The sequence below is a fragment of the Epinephelus moara genome, chromosome 9 (genome assembly GCF_006386435.1).
Source record: "Epinephelus moara isolate mb chromosome 9, YSFRI_EMoa_1.0, whole genome shotgun sequence".
Classification (NCBI taxonomy): domain Eukaryota; kingdom Metazoa; phylum Chordata; class Actinopteri; order Perciformes; family Serranidae; genus Epinephelus; species Epinephelus moara.
In genome coordinates this window covers 11,848,465-11,874,050 of record NC_065514.1, presented here as the reverse complement: position 1 = coordinate 11,874,050, position 25,586 = coordinate 11,848,465, and the positions used below count along the sequence as shown (strand labels likewise).

The following is a 25,586-nucleotide window of genomic DNA, read 5'->3' as shown; positions in this document are numbered from 1 at the left end:
GGTTCCTGTACAGCAGGGTCGGTCTTTGTTTCACTGTTATAATCATCAAAAAGCAAAAGCAGCATGTGTATACATTCAGTAGGCTATATCTTCAGTAGCTAGCTAGCTAACCCTACACTTTTCAGGGTTTGATTTTGGTTTTGGAACAGGGAAGAAACGTATATCTTTTTCCGACCTCTCCAGGTAACGAGTATCATTAATACATGACGTGCCCCAGGCACAACATTTAGCTCCAGAGCTTTTTAGCCTATTTTAGATCATAGTTTTGATTTTACAGGACATTTACTGTATAGTTCAATTTGAGTGCTCTCTTTGGCCAACAAACTCTGGTAAACCCACTGTGTGCCACCTATCTAGCACCAAACAACAGACAAAGTTAGCAACTAATAATAGATGGAGAAGAAAGTGGAACAGATAGCAGCCAGATATTTTCTCAGGGGGTGGTGGAGACCAAATCAGAGCTAAAAGGAATGAATTTTCGACAGACAGATACAAAAACAGCTCAAAATGCAATTTGCTTTTAGTCTGCTGTACATTAAAATACACAACTGTTTGCTAACACATAAGATAAGAGATTTTTTGATGAGCCGCACACATAATAATAAAGAGTAGGCCATTTATTCATCTGAATAAACATAAATTACCTCTGAGATCATGCTTGATTGCAGACAGACTCACATGTACAAGCCCTGACCTCATGTTTTAACGAGCGTGTTTCTTCTCCGCCCTAATGTGGGTTGTTTCTTCTTCTAACTGTCATTTTACATAAAACCTTCTGCTCACCAGAGCTTTAAAAGTAAATTAGATTCCTGTGCATTTCACGCCTGCCCTCTCTCTGACCCTCCATATGTTCGCTCACCTTCTATGATGTCATTCCCGTGTCGCTCCACATCACGGTTGCAGGGTATCACTGGACATGTGTTGTTGATTAGGTTGTCATCGAAGGTAAACCTGGAGGGAGCCCTGGGAGCAGCGTGGCCGTCTTTGAGATCCACATCAGCCCCGGATACTGCCTGGGTCGGTGACTTCACACATACATCACTCGCACTTCCTTCTTAAAAAGACAAAAATAATCCACATATGCATTTAACTCTGGACGCAGACCATGTGTGCTCTGTTCTTAAACTCACCCACACATATGAACATATTTGGTACATTATAAAGTTAAAAGCCTTTTGCGCCCAGGCCTATAATGTTGGGTCTGTTTCTCATTATCTGTGTCTAGAGTGTGATTTTGAGGAGTCTCACCTGTGTGGATACAGCAATCAGTGGAACGCCAATGTGAACTGGTATGTGGGAGGAGGCGGGGCCCAGCTGCTTCACAACAACATACCGAATGACCACACGTACAACAACAGGACAGGTGAGTGTTATTCATATAAGGGTGTTTTATTCAGTGACTTAGAGCCCTGCATGTTTTCATTTTGGACAACAAGAACAGGTGGTTAAAGAAATTCATAGTTTGCATAGTTTTTGTCACATTTTCTATCAGATATGAAACTAAAATTTATTAGTTAGTCTCATACTTCTCTACCCTGTCGGTGGCTCTATAAGTCCCAAGCCCATTCCTTCTTACCTGAGATGTAAAAATGGGTCATAGAGATATAGTATCACCTTTCAAATCTAGGCTTGGTAATTCCCCAAAACAGCTGGGCACTGTAGATTTCAACAAACGTGACACTAACAGGAGTAAATTGCGCATTTGTTAGGGGACTATTTTCAGATGCAGATTGCTACATATTTGTTGGTGAAGGTAAATTCATTGTGTAAAAAGCGTTTGGAGTCCATTATTAATGACCTGCAAAAATACTGTAAAACTTCAATTAGTAGCCCGGGCTTTTATTTGCTTAAATCACTTAACTCAACAGGCCTATATTTGGGACAGGCCTTTTAATTCCTTTTACACAAAACTGTTGCTCAGCAAAGATGGAAAATATAATCACATTGTTTATTTGTCTCCTCTGGTGTTCATGGTTTCAATAATTTTAAGTTTAAACATTTATATTTGTATGTGCGATTTAAACAGCTAACTAATGTTAGCTCCAGTGGGTAACCAACAAGTTGGTTTTAAACATCCAAAGAACGTCTATAAAAATGAACCAGACCAGGCCTCTAATTGAGACAGGCCTTTATTTGTCAAAATGTGTAGCCACACCAGGCTAGTAAAAGGGACTGGGCAGTAAATTGGGACTAGGCTTTTAATTTAAGTTTTAGGGTGCATATTTGTCCTCTCACCTGTAGTGCTATTTATCAGTCTAGATTGTTTTGGTGTGAGTTGCAGAGTGTTAGATATCAGCCGTAGAGATGTCTGCCTTCTCTTGAATATGATGGAACAAGATGGCAATCAGCTTGTGGAGCTCAAAGCGCCAAATACATTTAAAAAACTCAACAGCAATGTCTATTTCCAGAAATCATGACCCGGTTACCTCAGATAATCCACAGACCTTGTTGTGTGCAATTTTGTGTAGGAACTATTTTTCTTCAACCAAACTACACCTGCCAACTGTATCACTGCGCAGAAGGAAGTGTGCATCTACTGCTAGCTCACCTAGCACCACCGAGGACGCCATTTTTATTTGCATCTCATGCAGTCACAAGCAGGAGCCTCTTGTCCATGAGTAGATGAAGGCTTTATTCTGCTCACAAGGTCTGTGGATTATCTTGAGTAACCGGGTCATGATTTCTGGAAAGAGACATTCCTGTTGAGTTGAGAAATGTATTTTTTGGCACCACAAGCCGACTGTCATCTCATTCCATTATATTGAAGAGAAGGCAGGAATTTCTACAGCAGATATCTCCAGCACTCGACAACTCACACCAAAACAATCTGGGTTGATAAATAGCACTACAGATAAGAGGAAAAAAATATATTTAAAATATTCCCAGTAGGTTTTTGTTTTTCACACTGAGGTTACCAAACCATGGGATAATAGTTAATGTCAGTATGTTAGACCTGACTCAACAGAGACTTGTTGACTCTGAAACTTCTGACTTAAGAAGATAATATCTCAAATTTAAACTCACTCTCAGGTCACTTGATGTACGTGGACTCCATCTACGCCAAGACTTTCAAAGAAGTGGCCAAGCTGGTGTCCCCCATGACGACGGTGCCGATGTCCGGCTGCCTGAGCTTTCAGTACCAGCGGAGCGAGGAGGGAGGGAACCTGTTCTCTGTTTACACCAGGGACAAGCTGGGTCAGTACCAGGAGCTGTGGAGGGCGGAGACAGAAAGCCAGAACGAGTGGAGCGGGACACTGGAGGAATGGATCCCTGTGCAGGTGGACCTGAAGGCACCGTACTCTGTGCAGGTCAGTGTGAACATGTCATGCCTGTATAGCATTTTAAAGCTCTGTGTGATGAGTTTTTATATCAACATCAACAGATATTGAAATGTACAAAATTTACTAAGAAAAGGAGAAAAAGCACCTTAAACAAAGTTAATACATAGGCTACTATATAGGTGATTTAAGAAAATAGTTAAAGGTACAAAAATAATAGAAATACAAACCTGTAACACAAAGAAAAAATCATCCAGTGAAATCTTCAAAGTTTCAAAATTTCAATTAAGATTATTATTGATAAATTAACCTAGAAGCCATTTTGTATGTGGTATAACTGACCCATATACTGCTGAAGAGTTAAAAACAACTACAAGGAACCTTCATTTGATGTTGATTGTGGCGCCCCCTGTGGACAAAAGCGGTAGTGTTTCCATGCCTTGTGTTGTAAAGCTCTTGATCTTGCTAGCACGAGCATTTGTTTTCAGCTGTGTATCGTTTTGTGGTTATCTAAGATCACTAACTAAGCCTTGTGTGTAGCACCCCAAGTTTACTAGACCAACTGTGCTTTTGACATTATCTACACTAGCTTCTGCAAAATAAATAAGGAATTGTTAGCGCTCGTACCTCAAAACTTTACCTATGTCGTCTCTACATTTTCCATCTGTGCGAGGTCATACATGTGTGCACACAATGGCATGCATCTTGGTTTATGTGTGTCTGTCCGTTCCTCCAGGTGGTCTTTGAAGTGTCCTTTAACAGTCCAAGAGGTGGACGTGTTGCAATTGATGACATTTCCTTCTCTCCAGAGTTTTGCAGCAAAGACAGTGGTGAGTCATTTTTATGACCTATTGCTTTCTGGCTGAACATCAGAAATATTAACATTCTTGGGATTTTAAAAGGACTAAGAAAACTTTAGAGGATCACATGTTGTGGGGATAGGTTAGAGAATGGACAGTGGGTTCATCGAAAAGGTTTCATCCCTATGAATGTGCTCTTTACATGACATAGCTATGTGAGGTTTACATTTGAATTTGAATGTTGAATGAAACATTTGAATGTTTCCTCTGTGCTGTTCAGAGGGAAAATTTTGATCATGATTTTATTGCGGCCATGAGAGGAAAGGTCAGGAGGATTCATCTGTAGGGACTATAAATATCCAAAACAAATGTCCTTCTTTATAATAAATCTTAAGTACGAAAACCAGAGACACTGAAGTGCTCATCCAGTAACATCAATATTCATTCCACAGAGCCGACCTTTGACCCCTCCATCGCCAACTGTGACTTTGAGTCCGGTAACTGCCGCTACACCCAGGACCAGGTGACGGGGTTGTTGTGGAGGAGAGTGTCTGTGAAGCCCAACATATTTAGGAATGGAGACCACACCACAGGAGCAGGTGGGACTGTAGAGATGCTCATTTGTTGTGTGAGCAGGTGAAATTTAGAATGAGGTTCCTTTCTGTTTTTTCGTTGCATATTCTATTTGCCAAGGGAGAGAAGGCAGAATATTTTGTTTAAGAAGTGTGTGAAATGAAACAAAAAGTAACGAAAAGTTGGACCACTGCAGCTGTGCTTTTGGTGTCTTGTAAACCCAGGAGGGTTGGGAACTATGTGTGCACTACAAGAGAGAAAATCAATTAATCATGGAGCCAAAATTGTGGAAGATTATTTGATGATTCTGCAGCTCTACGGAGCTTTTGAGCCTATTTTAACCCATTGTTTTGGCTCATTTACTCACTGGTTAGTTAATACTGTCACCAGAAGCAGGCACTTTTATATAACATATTGATAATATATTAGCAATGCAACTTTTTAAGCCAGTGATTTGTTTGTTGCTTTGATTCTTTCTGACCTTTTGTTGCCAAAAATGAAGCCACACAGCTTCAAAAATAAAGAACTCCCTGGGGGAGGATGTTGTGAAACAAAGCAGGATTTGAGGCTGAAAACAGTAGAAATTAAGATCAGTAACAGGTGCGAGTCGTGATGGGAATTGGGAACACTCATGGCAAGCAGATTCGCGAGAAAATAAAAGCTGTCTTCTCTCCTTCAGGATATTTCCTGTTGGCTCACTCCCGGCTGAGCCCACGCTCTGGTTACGTTAGCCGTCTGATCGGTCCAACTCTGCCCGGGAACATGAAGTACTGCCTGAGATTCTACTTCTCCCTGAGGGGTGAGTGGCACCCTGAAAACTCTCCGGATGAAAGGATATTTGCCAAGACTCCTGTGTGCTTAAGTCTGAGTGTGAATCCTGTGCTGTGATTTATTTTTACTGACTCACCGAGCAGAAATAACTTTGGCAACTGCAGGTTTCAACCAGACGGACCAGGCTCTGACTGTGTATCTGCAGCCGCTGCAGCAGAGCAGCAGCCAGGAGAAGATCTGGACGCAGGGGGAGAGGTCCAGGGGAATCTGGATCACCACGGACGTCACCTTCCAGACATCACAGCCTGCCAAGGTCAGAGGAGAGGACATGGAAACATCTCACCACTTAGAATAACTGTGGAGAAGGAAAGAGGGAAGGAAAGAACCAATAAAAGGATGAAAAGGGGAAGGAAGGGAGGGAAGGAGAGAAACAGGGAGTGAGCCAAAGAATTAATGAATTAAGGACGGCAGGAAAGAACAAAGGAATAAATAAACAAAGCAATTAAATGTGTGAATAAATGAATGACTTCAGAAAGAAAGAAATGAAGGGAGGAACAAATGGAACATATGAATACATGAGGGGAAAAAGGGAGGAAGGGGTAGGAATAAATAAAAATAAACAAATACATGATGGACAAAAGGAAGGAAGGAGGGAAGGAAGGAAGGAAGAAAAATCCAAAAATGAGGCAAGAAATGAATGAATGATCAAGGAAGAAAGATGCAGGAAGTGAGGAACTAACAAGTAAATCACAAAATGAATGAATGAAGAAACACTGGAGGGAATAAAGATGCATGGCCCAGGGGCGGAGCTAGATATTAAGTCATAAGGCTCAGTCCAAATTCAGGCTCAAGCCATTTGAGATAACAGAGTGCCTAAAAATCTGTACACCGTTTGGGAAAAACATGACAGTTGCCAAGGGAAAAAACATTTATCATGTAAAGCCTCAATCCTATTTTGTGTCTAACTGTTCTCCAACTATCTTCATCACTCTGAAACCACAGCACAACTGTTGAAGATGACTTATTTTCATTCTTGCTATCTAAAAGGAGGCAAAAAATTGTCTCAAATCAGAAGAGACTCATTTTTATAGTAAAAAGAATACTTATTAACATGTGCACATAAGAATGAAAAATGTGAAAATCACAAGAGCGCAAGAGAGCACACCTCGCTGCCCTTCCATGCGCAAATGAGGAAAGCCTGAGGCAGAGAGAGCAAACCTCCCTGCCCTTCCATGCGCCTACATGGAAAGCCTAAGGCAGGCAGAGCAGCAGCAAAGACCCCCCAGGAACAGAACAGAGCAGCATCAATGACAAACAGAAATGACATTGATAAGTCAGACACAGCATGAAAAGGAGGAGCTGGGGTGGAGGCAGGTTGCAAAGTGGCTTGCAGAGGAAGCAGCAACAGTAGGCAGGTCAGAGCAGTTTAAATAGGGCGCCCTGAATAAGATTCGCCAATTGGTTGCATAGACAGGAATCATGTGATCAATCAGCTGACTCCCTTCTACCAATCAGCTGCTCCATCAGGTGACTGGGCTGTTTGAGATCAGCTGATGTAGCTGGGATGTGAGCTGCCTGAACTAACACATTTCACTTAAAAACAAAAATATCAACCTCATGGTGGCACTAGAGGAAAGATTTAGAGAATCGCAAGAGCCACAGAGATTTATCCTCTGGGGAACAGGAATGTCTAAACTAAATTTCATGGCAATCCATCCAATAGTTGTTGAGATATTTCAGTCTGAAGCAGAGTGGTGGACCAACCAACAATACAGCTGTGACGCTAATATGATGGTGTAGCTGTAGTGTCGGTAAAAAGGGAAGGAACTACTCCAGAAGACCCGATTTAGGAACAATTTAAGGAACAAACAAGCAAATAAAAACTCAAATAAACCCAGGGATGGGTCAACAAAATAAGAAGAGAAGGGGGGAAACACAAGGAAGGAAGCAGGTCATGTAAGAATGCAGGATAGAGAGAATGACAAACAGCTGAAACAACAACTAAAGAAACAAATAACTTCCTGCTCTGATGTCGGAGCCTTAAAAAGATCAGATCTGTGATTTATATTATTTACTACACTGTCAGAAGACACCGTATCATCATCATGTGTTCATGTGCATGATAAGAATTAATTCATCCAGATGCCAAAGTGCTCCGAGGCTTTCTTCCACACTGGCCTTTTGTTCCTTATTGTACATATTGAACCGTTTTAAAGCGCTCAGCCTTTGATTGATGATTTCTGCTCTTCCTGAAGAGGGATTTGGGAGTCTCACAAACACCAGCCACAACAAAGTGTTGTAGCTGCTCTGCTCTGAAACAAAGTGTTTGTGGTTTTGGTTCTTTTAAGAGCTGATGTTGTAAATGAGGAATGGGTGTAAATTCTCTGGGGTGGTGAATCTGATTAACTCTTTACCTTTGTTGTTCAGGTGGTTTTCGTCAGCACCTGCAGGAGCTTCTGGGACTGCGGCTCCGTGGCTTTGGACGACATCAGTATGAGCCTCGGGGACTGTGAGCTGACAACAGGTAAATAACACAATTATCTGTATTATTTTAATACTTACAGTCCCCATTAACTGTACCCACATGCTGCCAACAGCCAGGGCAGGGACTGCTTTCACTTTGCCGTCAAACTAAAAACACTCAGAGAGCCCATCTCTACCAACCCTCATCTAAATGTGTTTTTTATTTTAGAAATGTATTTGCATTAACATACATAAACTGCTGGACAGTCATGATGTCTGAAAGGATAACTAAATCCAGTCTGGGAGCCAAGGCCGGATATTTAACACGTCAACACAGGCAACCTCCCCGGGGCTCCATGACTGCCAGGGGCCCCTTATAAGATGTCACAGGGTACTTCGATCAGTTCTCAGTTTTTTTAGGTAATTTGTGCCACTTAAAAGCAGGTGTTCTTGAGTGCTTTAAAAGGCACCTATAAATAAAATGCACTATAATTATTATTATTACTACTGTGTGACCCATAGCTGACTAGAGCCCCTGCAGCCATCAGGGGCCCCAAACAAGCAAATGAGGAGTTTATCAGTTGCACAAAATGGAGATTGAAAAATTGTGGAAAGTCCGTGTAGGGCCACAAAGAGGTTTGTGCTGGCCCTTGATTCCTTTGTTGTAGATTTTCCTTTATAAGGATCAGTAGGGGTCCCTGTACTTTTGGTGCCCCCACATGTGAGTGTATATTCAGTGAGTCGTCGCTGCGTTTCAAGAGGCAATTCAATCCAATTGTAGGTGTTTTTTAGCAACACACAGACATGTCCAGTGGTGTTTCTGTCCCCAAACATGGGTGTTTTTTAGCAAGTTGATGCACCATTAGTGACATGTCGCTGCATTTTCAGCTGCATTTCTTCACCAAAACGTGTTTGTTTTTTAAGCAACCCATTGCAGCATTTCCAGTGGCAGTTAGTGCCTCCAAACAAGGGTGTTTTCAGCGACACACCACAGAGTTTCCAGCAGCGTTTAGTGCCCCCAAATATGGGTGTCTTTTTAAGCAAAGCATTGCCGTATTTCACTAGTGTGGGTGTTTTTAGTGAGATATTACAAAGTTTCCAGTGGTGTTTAGTGCCCTTAATCACGGGTGTTTTTTGGCAATACATCACTGCATTTCCAGCTGTGTTTCCACCCCCAAATGTGACCTGTCAGTGCGTTTCCAGCAGCATTTCTGCCCCTAAATGTGTGTTTTTTTAAGCAAGATATTGTAGCGTTTCCAGTGGCATTTGCTGCCCCCAAACATGGGTGTTTTTTGGCGACACATCACAAGAGTTTCCAGTGGCATTTAGTGCCCCCATACGTGGATTCGGATCTGCATGGTTTTTAGAAACCCGTTGCTGTGTTTCACTAAATGTGGGTGTTTTTAGTGAGATATTGCAGAATTTTCAACGGTGTTTAATGCTCCAAATTGTTGGTGTTTTTTTAACATCACAGCATTCCCAGCAGCACTTAGTGCCCCCAGACGGGTGGGTTTTTTTTAGCTAAACATCGACATTTCAGAGGCGTTCAGTGCCCCCAAACATAGCCCTAATTATAGGTGTTTTTTAGGACACATTGCGGTGTTTCAAGCAGCTTTTGTGCCACCAAACATGGGTGTTTTAAGCCAAAAGATGATCTTTCCTAATCACAATCAAGTGATTAGTGTCCCTGCACATAACCACACATTAATCACAGTGTTGTCTAAACATAAAGAAACGTTAAGTTTTCCCAAAGGCCATTTAATAAGGTGACAATGGCATTCTGTCAGAGTAGCAGAAGCCTTCTAACCTATACCTGTAACACTGATACTGATACTGTTATCTAGTGCTGGGTGCAGCTTTTATGCACAGTTATTCAGATTCAGTTTTACAGAGTTACCCACAATAATATGGTGAGAGGTGCGGCCAGAAACAGTTAGTTGATAGTTGATAGTTGTCACAATCAAGTCTTACCTGACAGAAAGTGTCTTTCATGCTGCTGTTGCAGGTTTGTTGTCGTCGTCTCTACCAGGACACTGTGACTTTGAAGCGGGCCTGTGCGGTTACACTCAGGACAAGCAGAACGACGGGGCTGACTGGGAGTGGAGGAGAGGGCCCACCCCGACCTCATACACCGGGCCAAGAGGAGACCACACCACGGGACTCGGTGAGGGCTCACAACACATGCCTACATGTGTCAATGCACACAGAACATGGGCATGTTCAAAAAGAGAAAAAAACTCTTCAGGTGCTGCTCACACATCAGTAAAAGTCATTTAAAACTATCACAGCTTTAATGACACAAACCTGTTGACTTTTGGTTAACAGGATATTACCTGCACATGGAGGCGTCGCCCATGCTGCCTGGTCAGAGTGTCCGGCTGCTGTCCCGACCTCTGAGGGGCTCCAGGGGGCCTCAGTGTCTACGCTTCTACTACCACATGTACGGCTCAGGCACAGGTCAGCTCAGCGTCCACCTCCAGAAAGACGGAGAGGATGTGTTGCTGTGGCAACTGAGCGGCGAGCAGAGCGTCGCCTGGCTGAGGGCCACAGTGGAGTACCAGAGTGACAGCCAGCATCAGGTATGAGTCCAACAAAATGTCTCCTGTGTGTTTTAGATTTAAAATCTGTGTGCTAGACATGGACGACCTTGACAGAAGGACATTTATATCACTTTACAAAGACTGTTTTTAAAGAATAACTTTTCCGACAGTGCAACTAATGATTATTTTGAGTAACAATTAGTGTATGACTATTTTTATTTATTCTATTTAGTCTATAAAACATCAGAAAATTGTGAAAAATTTCTATCACGAGATCCCAGAACCAAAAGTCAATAGTCCAAACCCAAACATATATTACTTACAATTATATTTAAAAAAAACAAAAAAAAAAACAGATCTTCACATTTAACAAGCTGTAGAGAGAGAATGTTCTTTATATTTTGCCAGATAAATGCCCTAGTGATTAAATGATTATCAAAACTGTTGATTATTTTTGTTAATTGGCTATTTGATTAATTTACAACCACGGTGTCAATTCCATAACCTCTAAAAAATATAATTAAGGGGGCTGGACCCTATGTTGGGAGTCCCTGGACTAAACTGCCTGACTGTATGCAAAGGAATTAAAACTAGATCTGTATGCATCAGCATTAACAAATTAATGTATTATTTAATGAGTCACAGGGGTGTTTTTTTGCAGAACAAGTACTTAAAGCAACCTTTATGGTACACAAACTTATAATGTAACGCTGGTATTTTTCAACCTCGACCCTATTTTCCCATGTTTTTGTGTCTCAGTGTTTTATGGAGACATTTATATGTGCTGCAGGTGGCAGCAGCAAAACTCACTGCACTCTAACCACTCTGGGCATTTGTGCACCAACAATTTAGGTTCACTTAAAGTGTTTTTGCCACTGACAGGCTCAGATTATTATTACAAGTGACCGACAACATTATGGAAAGGATCCCTACAGAGACAGAACTTTTTGTTTAACCAGAAACAGCCCTGAAATCGTTATTGCCAAACCCACCAGACGCCATTAATTAAGCAGTTATTTTAGTGTGTCTAGAGGCAGTGGATTTTCACATCTCATTGGGTGGATTACTTTTTCAACTTTAAATGATGTGTATTTTACGTTTTAATCGAGTCTGGTGGGTTTTGCAATGGTGATTTCAGGGCTTGTTCTGGTTAAACAAAAAGGGATCTTACGCTTTAACAAATGTCTGTCTCTGTAAGGATCACATGTGTAATGGTGACACTTATAAAAACAATCTGAGCCTTGTCAGTGGCAAAAAGAAAAACTTTTACTGGACATGGTGCACACTTGCTTGTTAACGTTACTTTGCAGCCCATTTCAACACTCTTGGCTTGCTTAATACCAATTTCAAAAAACTATTGTCTCCATTGGTCACTTAGACACAAAAAAAATCGCTGATAATACTTCTGTACTTTTATTAAAGTCAGATTTTAAATGCACAACTTTTATCTTATGACATACTGTCTCATTGCTATATTGGTGCATGACGGATACTTCAAAGGATCTGAGTGCCTCTTCTCCCACTGCCAAACACTTACAGTGAGAAGCTGATTGAGAACGAATGTTTTCAGGGCCGTGAAGCAATTGTTTCTCTTTGTTTCTCTTTCCCAGATTGTGTTTGAAGCGACCAGGGGTACATCAGTAAGGAGTGATATCGCCATTGATGACATTATCTTGGAAGGCGGACCTTGCCCAGGTAATCTTTAAGATATTTGGTGATCACATAGCTAAAGATTAAACATTAAAGAAAAACACGCACAGTAAATTATCTTGAGGTTTGTAGCAGCTCTCTGATTTCTCTCTGATTCCCCTGCAGCGATGGAGATCAAGGCCCCCGTACTAACCTCCAATGAGATCGAGTAGAAGGCCGGAGGAAATCAGCTGCGTAGGATGCATGAACCCGTTTATTTTTGCACATTACAGACTCCTGACTCCTGCGGATCAATCTGAACATGCAGGATTGTGGGTAAAAGGAAACTTTTCACGTAGTTTTTTTTTCATGGAGCAACACATATCAGTTGTGTCATAGTCAGTATTTCTCTCTTCACTGTAGTAGCAGAGAGTGTGTTTAACTGTGTTTCTCTTCACATTTATATGCATTAGATTAATGCTCATTGCTTAAATAAAACAAGAAGGTTATTCAACGGTATTTCTGGTTTTCTTTTCTTTGGTCACGAACACATGACAATAAAAATTATTATTACGAAAAAAAAAGGAAAAATAAATATAGCAGCAAGCTGTGATATTAGTATTCAAGCTTACACAGATCTTTAAAAGTTAAAAGCTTCGGAGGATCGAGACCTTTGACAGTTTCTGACACCTGCATTAAAAATTTCGAACAGGTTTTACGACAATCAGACGGTCGTTTATTTACAATCAAAAGTTGGGTTACGCACTTTTTTGGCAACACCATCGCCCCCTATTGGTCAGTTTCAAAAACATGTTTTAACAGCTGAATTTAAAATCATCCGCAGATTTTGGTGACATTTGGACAAACCGTAATTGTTTAATGGCCAAACTGCGCCAGGCCCATGCATGTTTGGAACTAGTGGCGCCCCCTATTGAGCAATTTTAAAATTATTTTACACAGATGGTTCAATGTTATTATGAAACATATCCTGCGAGTTCTGAACTGATTAGACAATCACGTTCTGATTTATAGTCTGATTTGTTTTGTTTTTTTCTTTTTCCATTTGTAGCTCCTCCTGGTGGCCAATTACAACAAAAAATTTTCAGGGTATGTTTCAGGTTCTTATGTGGGCATCTCCAACAATTTTTGTGATGATTGGCTTAGCGGTTACGGAGTTTGGTCTATAAATGTGCTGAGACACAGCCCTTTAAAGTTCACTGATCAAGTGTCAACAAGCTTTTGATATTTTTTGACGAGTTTGTTCCAACAATGATCCGCAGAAAATTTGGTACAAATCAAACCTATTCTCAAAGAATTCAAAATGGCGGAAAATCTTGTTTACTTTGTAGTTCTTGAGGCAAATTTGTAGAGTGAGTATAGATGAACATCTGTACCAAGTTTCTTTTATAGTATATATATATTTTTATAGTTCAAAATTTTTACCTTTAATTATAGTGCCTCCATATTTTTTGTGCATTTGCGCACAACTTCTAATCATTGTCGAAAATTCCATCCACCTCACAGGAATTTGCAAAAACACTCATGTAGAAGATTAGGAAAACCAAATACACACAAAAGCAACAGGGTTTCAGCCCTTCAGGCTTGAACCACTAAAAGCTGGATTTGGTCAGAAGCAGCAGTAAACTGCAGTTACTGGATCCAGGTAATTTTAGGCCTGCAGGGTGGGAGGTGACAGCTACAATCCCCACGGATTAGAGCTGTGCCTTAGAAAGTAAAATGCATTTCTTTTGAACTATTAGACAAGCAGTCAGACACAGAAGGGCTGATTATGTTAAGTATGACACTGATTAGTTGGTAAAGCAAACCTTGACTTCTAGTGTGACAGTGCTGCCTTTTGGTTGCTAATGTCAATACTTAAAAGTTTTTCCATGAGACTGAAAGTGCACATATCCACACTGCCTTTACTTTAAGCTGCAGATTTGCATCCTTACACATTAAGACCACTTCTTAAAAATACACTTTATGATTTTAGTGACATATTAACTGTAAGTATGTTGTCTTTTTACATCTCCTATTAATGTGTTATACAGCTATTGCTATGAACATGCCATCGACCCATTTCATTGGACTTATATTTAAATGTTTTTCTCAGCGCAATGAGTTTTTAGTTTTTAAGTATCGCGACAATCTAAAGGCATTTTCTTTGTTGGTACAAGTAAGTCTGTTAAATATCGAATGTTTGGCGCAGAAAAACAAAGTATTTTTTCTGCACACAAATACAAAACGCAGCAGACACGAAAATAAAACCAATATATTCAGATTTATTTTAACCACATACATACATATACTGTACATTTCAGTGAAAAAGGTTTGACTCAGGAAAGTTTCATTTGGTCCAGCAGATGGTCGTTACATGATACACGTCCCATCTTTAAGGTATTTCATGGACTCCATCTGCTGCGTCATTGCCAGAACTTCTTGAAATCCTGTGCTAAGTCCAGACATGTGCTGGAAGTAAGCCTCCTTCTCCACCTGGATCGACAGATTGTTCACCCCTGCGTCTTTCAAAATGGCCGTCACCTACGAAGAAGAAGAAGAAGGTATACCTTATTAATCCTCAAGGGGAAATTCAATTTTTCACTCTGTTGTCATATACACACCTGCCTGAAATACACACACATGCACAAACAGGACCTATACATGCAATAAATGGAGAGATGTCACAGCAAGGAGGCTGACTCTTGACTCTACTGTTTGTACAGACCTGCTGTATGATCCTCTGCTCCACCACATCTGGCATGATCTGGAGGTGGATGGTCCCTGCGATCATGTTGGCTGAATGCCTCCAGAAGTGAGGATCTCTGTACGACAACACTCCTTCAATCTTCTCGATCTGAAATAACACTCAGAAAACTTAACACCACAAAAGCTTTTTCAGCTTCTGCTGATGGTGTAGAAATGTTTCACTGTTGCTAAGGAAAATGATAATGCTTGAGAACCTTCTTGAATCTTGATGTGGGTACTACATTATAATAGATCATCATTTGTTTCAAGAAAAAGGGACATCTTGTTTCCCAAGAACCGCTAATCTTAACTACTTCACACTCGACACTGCGCTTCCCTGGGTCAAAAACCTCTGCACTCTAGCGAATGACAACATCAGCTGCAGTGACTTCATCGTGTCTGACTCCTCACCTTCTCCAGAGCACTGTTCAGGTCCTTCTCATTTTCTGGAGGAATTCGTAGGAGCAGAACCTCGCAGGCGTCCTTAAGCAGAGGGATGACACTGAGAAAAATGAGCGTAGCAATGAAGAGCGAACAAATAGGGTCGGCAATTAACCAGCCGAACTGACGGATGAGGATGGTGGAGATGATCACGCCAACGCTACCCAACGTGTCCGCCAAGACATGGAGGAAAACACCTGGAAGACAGAACACGAGGATTTTATCTGGCTACAGCTTCCTTTCTAAAAAGTCCTTTTTTTGGGGGGTACCAACGGAACACACACCTCTCATGTTAGCGTTCATGCCTCCGCCCCCTGAGCCGTGGGAGTGCCCGTGTCCACCGTGCCCGTGTCCACTGTGCCCGCCATGACCGTGTCCACCGTGCCCGTGCCCTCCATGAGAGTGGCTGTGGCCTCCGTGGCTGTGCTCGTTGTGGGAGTGGCCGTGGTGAGAGTGACCGTGGTCGTGTGAGGAGCAGCTTTTGCCACCGTGGGAGTGAGCGTGACTGAAAGCGCAGATACCCACCAGGTTGACCAGTAAGCCTCCGACAGACACCGGCTGCAGGGGACAAAAACAGTTCAGAGATCAGACTGACGATGTCTAGTGACTCGATGAAAGACCATTAAGAACTGATGGCACACAGATGTTCCCTAACTTCAATCTCAGAACCAATCTGCTATCAGTCCGACAACGATTTAGCCTCTGGGGGCAACTTTATCTCCTGTGTCCTGGTCAGTTTACACACTGATTAGCAACTTGAGACGCAAGAATGGAGTTGGATTTAAGAGTGAATTATGCATGTAATTTGTTCTCAATTCAAAGCTTTTACACTGACAATAATACTCAATTCTAAACTGAAATAATATTTCACATGTTCAGTGTGCATGTAGGAAAATCTACATATCTGAGGAAGACTTTGTATTAGCAGATACTTAACTTAAATCAGGACATTCAGTCACAATCCTTTACATGAAGTGACAGACACAGTTTACTCACAGTCAGCATGTCTGTGTTTATATTAGGAGGATCCAACACTCGTGTGACAGACTCCACAAAGACAAAGAAAGCGATGACCATCAGGAACAGGCCATTGATGAATCCAGAAAGTATCTCCACACGACCATACCTGGAAAAAAACCCACAGAAGTCGATTGTTAAACATCCAGCTCAGATTTAAAGGCCTTAAATTTTTCCATTATCTTCTACCAGCCTGTCCACATGTTCTTTACCCGTAGGAGAAGATCCTGGTCGCTTTCCAGCGAGTCATGAGGGCAGCAAACAAGCCAAGGACTAAAGCGGAGCAGTCAAAGAGCATGTGGAAGCCATCAGAGATCAGTCCCAGACTGTTGGTCCAGACGCCATAAAACAGCTCCACAAAGGTGAAAGCCTGAAACATGCAGAACATTACATTTACCCAAAATTATAAGAGAATTTAAAGTCAACCCGAGTCTAGACAAGAGTTTGAATGAGTCAAAGTCATGAATATTTTCTGACAACACAACTAAAATTCAATTAGAACCTATAAAATAAATCTGAAATATTTAATTATCTAACAGGTCCAGTTATATCTCTGAGAAATTTGACATCCCTGTGTCTCAAAGACAGCTCTGCACTTCCTAAGGCTTTCTTTTAGGAAAACATTGTATTCAAATTTAAGTATGTTTAGTTATAAAATATCAGAAATATCGACTTTTAGATGACCATTACTTGCACTGTGTGTGTAATTGTAGAATGTAAAGTCCTCTTGAGGTCAATAAACCCCTAAAAAACTGAGGACATACCATCAGTGTCCTCTGTCACTACTGCACTGACTCAAAGTTTCTGAGTTTTGAATATCTTTCTCAAACACAACTGTCACTGAGATGTTGTAGGAGAGCAGGAGCATTTTGTGGATGTAATAGCTGTCTTAATTTGGTTTATCAATCTGGAATTATTAGACTTTACAAACTCAGAACTGCAGTTTCTTAAAGGCAGAACAGAAGCAGAAACTAGAACAGCTTGTTCACGCTTTTGTAGTCTCACAACCCCCACTACTGTAATGCACTGTTTACATGCCTCAGTAAATCTTCAGTAGCTCTGCTTCAACCAGTACAGAATGCTGCAGCTTGTATTTTAATTGGGACAACTCGTAGGTCACATATCACCCCAGTTCTCTCCTCTCTCTGTTGGTTGCTAGTTAACTTCAGTATTGATTTTAAGATTCTTTTAATAACTTTTAAAGCTTAACATGGTTTAGCACCGAGTTATATAGCTGAGCTTCTGGTCACCTACGCTCCCAGTCATGACACTTAAACTGTTATTATTTTTTTTCAAGATGGCTAAAATACATTTTGTTGCTGTCCCCATCCACAGCAGCACATTGCTTTGCTTCCGTGTTGCAGTTTGCCAGTTTGCCTCTCCAAACTGGGGGTGTGCCAACTGATCTACTGTAGGTAACACGTTGAATATGGATAAATACTTCAAAAAATTCAAACTATCTCTTTAAAGTACTATTTACCATCGTAATTTTTCCTGTATGCTTAATTGTATCTCCAAAAACATGTGCTGTGCTTTCAGTAAATTGCACATCCCATTGATATGTTTGATCTTTCACACAATGGTCAGTTGTGAATTTTCTCTCCCTGACGCTGTACGTACCAGGTTGAGACACAGGAAGTAGAAGATCTGCCTGGAGTCGTACTCTTCCAGGATCTGTTTCAGAGAATCTTTGATGAACCGTGGGAGGGACTGCGATGTGTGCTGCAGGGCGTCGCCCATGAAGTTGTACAGAGGGGTCCCTTCAGGTGAGTAACCCACCAAGGTGCCCTTCTGACCTTTCTTTGACGGAGACGAGAGGATACTGGATGCTGCAGAGAGGAAGGACGGAAAGTAATGAGAATAAATCCACATTTTGACTTCAGAAGATTAACAGGAACTTGTTTAAATGACGGCAGAACTACAGCATGACGACAGTTTCGACTCAGCTTCATCATCAGTAAACTCATCCTGCTGACTCCCACAGCCGTTACTTACACATGATGAAGAAGATGGCGCTGACCAGCACTCCCCCAGAGAGCACATGCTCCGTGCTGACCTGCTGGGGCGGTTTGCTCATGGAGCGCAGCTGGTCTGTCAGTGGGTGTGTCCAGAAGTTGGCCAGCAGCAGGGCGCTGAGGAAGAGAGCGATGGCACCGTAGCGGGCGCACCTTTGCGTCTCCATCTTTGTGTTGCAGATGGCCTCGACGTAAAATTCCAGGATCATTACGGAGAAGATGATCATCCCGAACGGTAGGATGAGGGCCGACCATGACTCTACTTTACTCTGGTGGGGAGACAAAAAACAGTCAATGAAGAGGTCAAATAGATTACCCAAGGGACTGAGCATAAACAGACATAGTTTCAATTAACCTCTTCCAGTCCCCTTAGGAAGTCGGCATCTTCGACCAACATTACTGTCTTTCCAAGGTTTTTTTTTTTTTTTTAAAGGGTGTTAAATAACACTCCAAAGGGAGGCTTAATTTTGCAGAGGGAAAAAGTAGCATGGCCATTTTCACAGGGGTCCCTTGACCTCCCACCTCAAGATATCTGAATGAAAATGACTTCCATGGGTACCCACGAGTCTCCCATTTACAGATATGCCCAATTTATGGTAGTCCTGTATAATTTTGGGCAAAGGTCATGAATTTTTTTGCATGCAGTGCAGATGTGTTATTTTTGCCTATTGCATTTGAATCTTTCTGCATACTGAGGCCCATAAACAGTGTTGGAACTGCATAAACTGGGTATGACTGGAAAACTAAGACTTGTGGAATCAGTGAGCCCAATTTCATTCATGTGTGATGATGTTAGCCCCCATAGAAGCCATTTCATTGTAGTGTGACCATTTTTTAAATGGACATCGCTGTATAAAACGACCTGTTGTGGCCTTGAAGATAATCACAGCCTCATGAAAATTTACTACCACAAACTACAGACCTCGAGCATTCAGAGGATGTTTAGTTTTCATAGATACATTTACAATAAGATGGTTTCTGAGCAGTTTCCAGAACAGAAGTGTTTGGCCAAAAACGCTAGTCTTACAAAAATCTGCAAGTTTCTATAGTTTTTGATACCAAATCACTGCATGGATTTTTTGAGGTGCTCCTCAAGGTCTCAGTGTTTTAATGTGTTAATCCTTTCTATTCATCCTCAAATGGCCAAAAAAGCTTACATTTAGTACCAAATTTGTGCATAATGGTGATATAATCGGGCATGGGAATAGACATCATATACTGTAATCATAAATGTTCAAAGCCTCTTTATACTCCAAACTTTAAATGTCTGAATAGGTGCCAAACCAAAACACAATGTTTATACATATTTACGTACACCACTTCCCACGCAAAAGTTGTGATATATAAAAACAGACTTGATGGGAGAAACTTTGCTTTGCCATGCTTCCGAACATTTTGGAGACAGGAAATTGGTGCCGCAGATGGTAAGGTGGAAGCCTGATTGCAAACATTGTCAAAAATTTTTTTTGCAGACACCATTTTTGGCTTTTGTTCGTACGAACATTTTTAGTATGGATCCTGTGAACTGTTTTATACCAGGTTCCCAGCTTTCAGATTATGTCTACCACTTTTGTGTGGCATATACTGACCTGCTATCTTCCCCTTAACATCCCCCGTGACCCCTACGAAAGACAAAAATGAGTCTATCGACACAAAACTTTATAGCAAGCTAGCCAGTAAATATCTTGTTGTGGATCAAAGTGTTGGACAGACCAAGAGAGAGACTAGCATCAGCAGGGAAAATTAAGGATGAAATGACTGAGGCAGCCATTCTCCTGAATTATCATTAAAACAGCACCTCTAGTTTGGTCATTTTGTTGGTTACAAAGTAAGCAAAGTTAAATGAGAATGAGAACAGCTCACTATGTCTCTGTAATTTTCTAACTTATTTTGCGTAATTCTGCAGAATTTGTGAGCTTTATGATTCTACACTCTTCTCCAAAAGGACAAAACAGACTTCACACATTTCTTATTCTGTCACATGGTCTGTGCACTTACTTCTGTGGTTGCTGAGAGCACTATGACCCAGGGCAGCAGCACCATAGCAGAGACCAGGTTGTCAAGAGCATAGAGGCGTTTCGCACCACCGATTTCCACTGACAGTTTCCTGGAGGCCGTGTGGAAAGCCACCTTCAGACACAGGGAGGCCACCAGCAGCACAACACCTCCCTGGTGGGAAGACAAGAGTGATTGATTATGCTTCTGTAGAAAGCAATAAATGTAAAATTTAAAGTGTGTTTTGCTTACTTTGTGATCTGCAACCCCTAAGAACGCGATGGCTGTGTAGAGGAAATGAGTGAGCGCGCTGTCATGATGTCCCTCAGCTGGTTAGTAAGACGAGTCAAGGTAAACATGAGTTTGAGTTTTGTCCAATGTGTGCGGTGCACAATTTTACATTGAATTAAGCCCTGTTTGGCACACATGGACGAGGAATGGACACGAAGAAGAATATCCTTCCATAAGTCATTGTTAATTTCTTTACCCAAATCCTGCTCCCATGCAGTTTTGATAGGAAGAATTAAAGAGTTCTGAAGAGAGAAAATTCTCTCATATATACATGAAATTGTACCCTTTAGTGTAGGGGGTGGTAGTAAAAAAGCATCTATGGATGGGCTTATAGGCTGAAAGGGATATTGAGGGGTCATATTTTGAACAAAACTGCGAATCTGAAAGTATCTGAATAAATAATTATTTGAAAAATTGAATTGTTTTGAGATCTGTTCATAGGATGCAAATACTCCTTGAATGTACAAGTCATTAAATGACTTTATGCCAAGATTATGCCATGTAGCAAAAACTGCATCTTCTAGAGAGGGGTGAAAAGCATGATTTTTAAAAACATGATAAAAACAGAGAGATATGATGAACACAAACAGATCAGGTCAGTAACAGTGGAAAAAAAAAACGCCCTTTATAAGGAGCAAAGGATACGGTGCTCCGCCATCTTTGCCATGAGATCGTCATTGTCAAAGAGGAGGAGGCAGATCACAGCGATGATGAAGAGAGCAGCGCCTCTGGTCTGCACACATTTAGACAGACAAACAAATGCATATTACATATATCTTCCACACTGATAATCTGAGGCAGTATACACAGTCTAAAACTGCTGTTTCATTTCAGGCAGTGTCAAAATGACCTTGACCAAATGTTATTGAGTACATTTTACTGGCATGAGCTGCAACCAGCAATCTGTTTTGTAGTGTTTTTGGGTGAAATGTTCCTTTAAATAGAACCAAAACAGAGCTGACACCAGGGCTGTGCATCAGCAAGAATAAGCGCTCTGGGTTTTTTGCCTCTCCCTGCACTGTATTGCTTTTTTTTTTCATAAAAATAAGTTTCAGTTTTGTGAATTCGTGGTCTTCTACCTTGGACGGCCCCCCTCCTGAGCTTGTGAACAGGACGCCAAGGAGAGCAATGACCACCACATCACTGTGCTCAAAAAGCAACAATGTCCTGTAAAAAGACACGAGCCAGGTTTTAATCATACCCTGTGCATAAGCACAAATACACAGAGACATAAACACACCCACACTTAAAACAACATGCTCACATGCATGCACAAAGCATTGTTGTTTTTAACAGCTTTGAATAACACACTCATTTATGGTGACATTTTACCTCAGAGGTCCACACAGAGTTAGACCGAAGAAGCCCAGGAGGGATATGACACAGCTGAAAACAGCATGCTTTAGTAACTTTATCCACTGCAAAGAAAACAGATTGAATAAGAAGACAGTTTAATCACTATGGCAGGTCGACACCATGGCTTTACGGTGGCACTGATACTGTGTCTGTCATGAAAAAAATATATCTTACTACTACAAAGCTCAACCTTAAAATTGCTTAAAACACTACAGACAACAGATTAGCCCTCACAGGTGGGTAAAAGATCTAACAAACACTGTGTCCCTACTGTTAAGTCGAATGAAGGAGAAACGGCGGAGGAAGTTTTGAGCCAAGAATGAAGCAAGAGCTGGATCACGCACAAGCAGAAGTGGAAGAAATCCAACAAACCTGTCGTTTTGAGATGACTTTGCCAGAGGAGAAAGGCTTTTGAAAGAAAAGCAGAACGACGGCACTCCTGAGAAAGGAGAGAGATCACTGTCAGCATGTGTTCACCGTCCATAAATACAAAACATAGTAGTAATAATTATAGTAATATAGTAATAATAATAATACAAATTAACAAGTGCAAGTTGAACACAATGGCTGAAATGAAGCCTAAGCAAAAAATAATAAGCGTCAGAGCTCTTACCCTAATTTTAGTATGAAGATGAACTGGACGATGTGAACAACCTTCAGGATATCGTAAGATTCAAAGATCCCAAGAGCCTTGAGGACCTTTGTGATAACCAGTAAAACTATGTATCTGGTTAACCTGAAATGGAAAAGGACAAAAAAATATATTAGTGCTGAAGATGAGTGATACAGAAAAATAATGTCCTATTTAGGGCTGCAGTGGTACACGGTATAGTGTCGTCACAATACTGAAATTTCTAACTTTAATACAACACCTCGAAGACTATCGATATATGATACTATTTTCAATATCATGGTTAAAATTGACACTGAGGGCAAAAAACTTAAAGGTTTGATTAAATACATATCAAACATGATGACGACTTCTCTTTCTTGATTAGTAGCAGCAAACAGCAGAATGACTGTATTGAACATTCACAATAAAAGAAAGCAAGAAAGCACAGCCGATATTGGTTTATCAATACAGCTGAATATGAGCATTGAAACCATTTTAAATATTCAGAATTGACATGTATCAGCAAATTTAGATTTTTGACAACACTGTTTAGGCTAAAGTGATATTAATTTTTTCACACCTCTACTTTGACAAGTCTTGTTTGGTTTAACAAACACTTATGGCCCATCAAATAATGAATAGACAGAAAATAAGTGCCCTTGTTGCTGGAGGACCCCATGACACTTGTTGTCACAGCTGATAGACACACAGATGGGCTGAACAGAGACAATGTGTTGACTAAAATCATGTGGCAAACAAACAGCTTTTGTAGTTGGAAGAACAGGGCTGTTCCAGGGCTGGCTGGCCGTCTTTGACCTGTCGTAGGCTCAGTCGCTATTATTTGTTAATTTATAAAGCCATGCTGAATAAACTCCCTTTGTACATTTGTACTTTGATTGAACAGAGATGACTGTAGCTGCAGTCTGAGATCTGAAGATAGTTTTGCTGTCTGTTCCTTGCGCGTGGCCTGAGCTGGGAGAGAAAGCTTGTATGTGCTCTGCTCCTCTCACTTGAAACTACATGAATTGGTCTCTCAACCTGATTTTAAAACTCTCATTTCACTCATTCATAAAACTCTCAAGTACAAGGATGAATGAGTCGGTTGGGTCTTGTCATTGTGCACAGGTGCTCTAATATTTCTACAAGTTGCTGTGTATCTTTATGTTTTTATTGTGTTGTTGTTTGGCTGTAACTATTTGTGTGCTGCTGTCTTGGCCAGGTCTCCCTTGTAAAAAAGATAGCTGATCTCAACAAGACTTACCTAGCTACATAAAAGTCTAACACTAATATGGTATACCCTGATATGACAATTGACAGTTATCATACCACGTACATTTGATTATCTACGGTACTGAAAAACAAAATACAGCCGGACGTAGAATCCTTTCCTTCTGTCTTTCCACCTGTCAGAGTTTATAGATATATTTCCATTAGAAATAAATACCTAATATCTAAATCTATTAAATATTATGCACACCTAATGAGCTTTTGACCTATTTTTTGCACCAGTATTCCAAATAAGTGGTGATACAATCAGCCAGTTTACTGATAGGTTGACAAAGAAATCAATTATTTACAATTTTAATTATTAACTGACCATTAAAGTTATTCATCAAGAAAAAAATGGGGAAACATTCACTTGTTTCTGCTTCCTCAAATGTGAGGAATTGGTTGTTTCTCTGTTTATATTATTGTAAATTGAGTGTACTTGTATACTTGTGTAGTTTGGGCACACCAAGCAACTTACAAACGTCACCTAGTTGGAGCTCAGGTACAGGGACACTTTTAGACAAAACAATTTGATAGTATACTGTAAAAAATTACTGGAGGTATTAGTTTCAATGATAAACACATTTTGAACAAAGACTAACATACAGCTACAGTGACCTGGCTTGACTGATTTAATGTCAAGGTAATATAAACAATAGCTCACACCATCTGGATGAGATTAAGCTCAGATTAATATCAGACACTTACCTAGAGTTGGGCACTTCCACCATCCCCAGTTTCCCCCCTGACAGTACGTTGCTACTGTATTTATCTTCCATCTTCAGTCACCCAGTCTCGACCAGTTCCAGTATTTATGTTCCCAGTATCCTGAACATCACTGTAACCTCAATATTAAAATTAAACCGCAGTCCGGTGAAGAGTCTGACCAGGCTCCTCCTGGCTCCTATTCATTCTTCCGTTTAAATTAAATCTGTAAAATGCTCTGTACACAGAAATAAACCTACAGTCAGCTGGCAGCTTTCTCAGCCTGTTAGCATGCTAGCTAACGTTAGCCATCCGGCATGCCAGTTAAGTTAGATTTACAAACTTTCTACCCGCGACACGTCCTCTGTGTTCCCTCTGTGTCACACAAATACATGCGGTCGCCTCGTGAGAGCTAAATAATTATTAATTCTTATGTTGAGCTCGTCACAATCACAGCTAGAGTCCCTTATGTGAGGATAAAACAGCCAAGCTGGACACACAAAAAAAGCCACAGCACTTCCGGACACGGTAAATAGTCCACGTCACGTGCGTGTGTTCGTGAACGTTGCTCCTGCGCAGTTCAGGGTTCTGCGTCGGTGATGACGTCACTGGTGGATTAAAAACTGAAAAAAGTTAGCGAGGTTTCCTTTAAAAAATTGCTTTAAATATATCCAGCAAAATAAGACAATGGAGAGATTTTAAATTCACGTTGAATATTTTTGTACTTTATGTGAAGTAGAAGAAGAAACAACTGTATGTACAGGCTATGAAAATATTTTGGATGGATATTAAACATTATATAAATAGGAGGACTGGGTAATTAAGTTAATAAAGATATTTTTAAGCAGTGAAGTGGAAAAATATACATTTTGTGGCCAGTTAATTTTATTCTCCTGACAATAGTACATTTACAAGAAGAGATGATTTTGGACTTTTCTATTAAAAACCTCATATGGCACCACAATAAGAGGTCTTAAGAAAAAGGAGACAATTAAAACTAATTCTGTGTGTTTGATTAATTTTATATGAACCCATGATACAGTATTCTGGATTTGTATTACTTTTTATTTATTATTATTAATATT

The 25,586-nt window shown here is 40.7% G+C and overlaps 2 protein-coding genes across 2 annotated transcripts in view; one reads left to right on the top strand and one right to left on the bottom strand.

The window, feature by feature from the left end:
• The window catches only part of LOC126395906 (MAM domain-containing protein 2-like), a 22,438-nt gene extending 9,871 nt beyond the window's left edge, over positions 1–12,567 (top strand). Inside the window, exons 4-15 of the mRNA XM_050053689.1 lie at positions 933–1,017; positions 1,226–1,363; positions 3,031–3,308; positions 4,015–4,108; positions 4,531–4,677; positions 5,331–5,450; positions 5,587–5,735; positions 7,850–7,946; positions 9,891–10,049; positions 10,211–10,464; positions 12,036–12,120; positions 12,241–12,567. Coding sequence (XP_049909646.1) covers positions 933–1,017; positions 1,226–1,363; positions 3,031–3,308; positions 4,015–4,108; positions 4,531–4,677; positions 5,331–5,450; positions 5,587–5,735; positions 7,850–7,946; positions 9,891–10,049; positions 10,211–10,464; positions 12,036–12,120; positions 12,241–12,287 — 1,653 coding nt within the window. The 3' untranslated portion in view covers positions 12,288–12,567. The remainder of the gene's footprint in view (positions 1–932; positions 1,018–1,225; positions 1,364–3,030; positions 3,309–4,014; positions 4,109–4,530; positions 4,678–5,330; positions 5,451–5,586; positions 5,736–7,849; positions 7,947–9,890; positions 10,050–10,210; positions 10,465–12,035; positions 12,121–12,240) is intronic.
• A 1,749-nt stretch (positions 12,568–14,316) lies between these two features.
• On the bottom strand, positions 14,317–25,022 carry slc30a5 (solute carrier family 30 member 5). The gene is made up of 16 exons (XM_050053688.1): positions 24,505–25,022; positions 22,528–22,650; positions 22,287–22,353; positions 21,891–21,976; positions 21,638–21,725; positions 21,204–21,291; positions 20,520–20,596; positions 20,271–20,441; positions 18,253–18,541; positions 17,878–18,086; positions 16,470–16,627; positions 16,237–16,366; positions 15,525–15,798; positions 15,211–15,437; positions 14,780–14,908; positions 14,317–14,595 (listed from the first exon to the last, which is right to left on the bottom strand). The coding sequence occupies exons 1-16, from the start codon at positions 24,573–24,575 to the stop codon at positions 14,425–14,427; spliced, it is 2,358 nt and encodes a 785-aa protein (XP_049909645.1). The 5' UTR covers positions 24,576–25,022; the 3' UTR covers positions 14,317–14,424.
• Positions 25,023–25,586: the final 564 nt, after the last annotated feature.

Coding starts and splice junctions, on each gene's coding strand:
- slc30a5 (XM_050053688.1), bottom strand. CDS start 24,575: ATGGAAGATAAATACAGTAGCAACGTACTGTCAGGGGGGAAACTGGGG. Junction 22,354..22,527: donor ATCTTCATACTAAAATTAGG/GTAAGAGCTCTG, acceptor CTCCTTTCTCAG/GAGTGCCGTCGTTCTGCTTT. Junction 18,542..20,270: donor TGCTCTCAGCAACCACAGAA/GTAAGTGCACAG, acceptor TCTCCCCACCAG/AGTAAAGTAGAGTCATGGTC.